Source organism: Galeopterus variegatus, unplaced genomic scaffold, assembly GCF_000696425.1.
Source record: "Galeopterus variegatus unplaced genomic scaffold, G_variegatus-3.0.2 Scaffold1498, whole genome shotgun sequence".
NCBI lineage: Eukaryota > Metazoa > Chordata > Mammalia > Dermoptera > Cynocephalidae > Galeopterus > Galeopterus variegatus.
This window is the reverse complement of record NW_007727609.1, coordinates 12099-13800: the sequence shown is the minus strand read 5'-3', so window position 1 is coordinate 13800 and position 1702 is coordinate 12099. Positions and strand designations below refer to the sequence as shown.

Below are 1702 nucleotides of genomic sequence, written 5' to 3'. Positions count from 1 at the left end.
AATGAGGTTTGCCTCTGCAGAGTCAGGGACCAAAGCCAGCTATGAATTATTCCTCCCTTGCATACACCCACTGCTTAGCTAGGCTGGGTACTCACAGGGCCCCCACCCCATCCCTGCTTAAGAAACTCTCCCCTCACTCCGGTTCTCATCCAAGCCCTCCATATCCTTTAAGGCCTGGCTTGAAAGCCCTACTCCTCCAGGAAGTCTTCCGTGATCACCACCATCACACACACACTCTGTTCCAGGCTGGATTCGTCCTTCGAGCCCCCAAACTCCTCATTTTCACTCATTTGGCTTTTAATTATGTATGCCTTTTTTACATTTCCTGCATGGACTCTGCTGTGGGTTGATTGAATTGGTTCCCGAAGTTCATATATTAGGAGCTTGATTCCCACCGTAACCCTTGAGGGTGGTAAATCCTACTGTGGCAACTGAAACGTGGGGCCTTGGAGAGGTGATTAGATTGTAGGATCACGCCGTAGTGAATGGATTAATAATGGTGGTCAGGGGCGTGGTTCTGAGGGCTTTAAAAGAGCACATGAGAGGTTAGTCTCTCTCTGCTCCACTATTTTCTCCCATGTGAGACCCCTACGTTGCTGTCAAGCCACCATCAAAGAAGGCCCTCACCATAAGTGTTCACTGGACTTCAGACTTCCCAGCCTCTGAAACTGTGAGAAAAAATTTGGTTTTCTTTATAAAATACCCAGTTCTGTACATTTTGTTATAAGCAACAGAAACAAACTAATACAGAATCATAGACTATTTAAGATCTACAGGCATCCTTACTGATCAATTCCCTCATTGCAAGGGTGAGAAATCACACCATCTTTACCAATGATTTAACTCTTGCTCGGGTAGTTAGGCTGACTTTCTCAAATCGTATGNCATCTTTACCAATGATTTAACTCTTGCTCGGGTAGTTAGGCTGACTTTCTCAAATCGTATGAAAAAGCTGGTAGATACTTTTAAGCCACCCTTTAGCATGTGTGCCCTGTCTTCCCAGCTAGTCCTCAAGAGCAAGGACTGGGTCGCACACGGGGGAGCATTCACACACAGGTGAGTGAGTAAGTGCAGGAATGAGCCCACACCCTGCTGACAGGTGACCTGGCTTCCAGCCTCAGACTGAACTTGGCAGCCCCTCCCTGCTCCCCTAAGCAGCGCCATGCTCCCTGCATCTGCTGCCCACTGGGTAGGGTGCGTGGGTATGAGGCTACAGAGGCAGTGCAGGGACACTGACCCAGGAGCCCCTGGGAAAGTGCCAGGCACCTTGGCTGGAGCTTGGGGGTCAGCACCGTCCTGAGGGGCCAGGGCTGGGTCTCCAGGCTGGGGTTCAGCTGCAGTGGCCGAGCCCTGGGGGGCCTCGTGGCAGGGCTCCTTCCTCTCCTCTGACTTGATGGTGCAGTTCACCATGGTGCCAACGCCATCCAGGGCCAGCTGGGCAGAGATGGGGCTCCTCATGGACATCCTGAGAGAGGAGGGACAGAGTGAGCTGAGGGGAGGCCCGAAGACTGATCTATAAACTCCTGCCCTCTGAGCCCGAGGCAGGGACTCCACCACCAGCTCCCCCAGCCCCAGCGCCCCCGGCACCCTGCACAAAGGTACAAACACAAAATGGTAGCCTACTTTTGGAACCCACAGAAAAATTAGAAAAGGTTCTTCTGTNCGTTGGGACTAGTGGGCTGATGGACCTAAGGAAGCAGTG

General features: G+C 51.8%; 1 protein-coding gene across 4 annotated transcripts in view; it reads right to left on the bottom strand.

Moving 5' to 3' along the window:
* Positions 1-1464, bottom strand: part of SOX13 (SRY (sex determining region Y)-box 13) — a 13284-nt gene extending 11820 nt beyond the window's left edge. For all 4 annotated transcript variants that reach the window (XM_008577352.1, XM_008577351.1, XM_008577353.1 and 1 more), the window contains exon 1: positions 1267-1464. In XM_008577352.1, the coding sequence (XP_008575574.1) occupies positions 1267-1464 (198 nt within the window). The remainder of the gene's footprint in view (positions 1-1266) is intronic.
* Between the last annotated feature and the right edge of the window lie 238 nt (positions 1465-1702).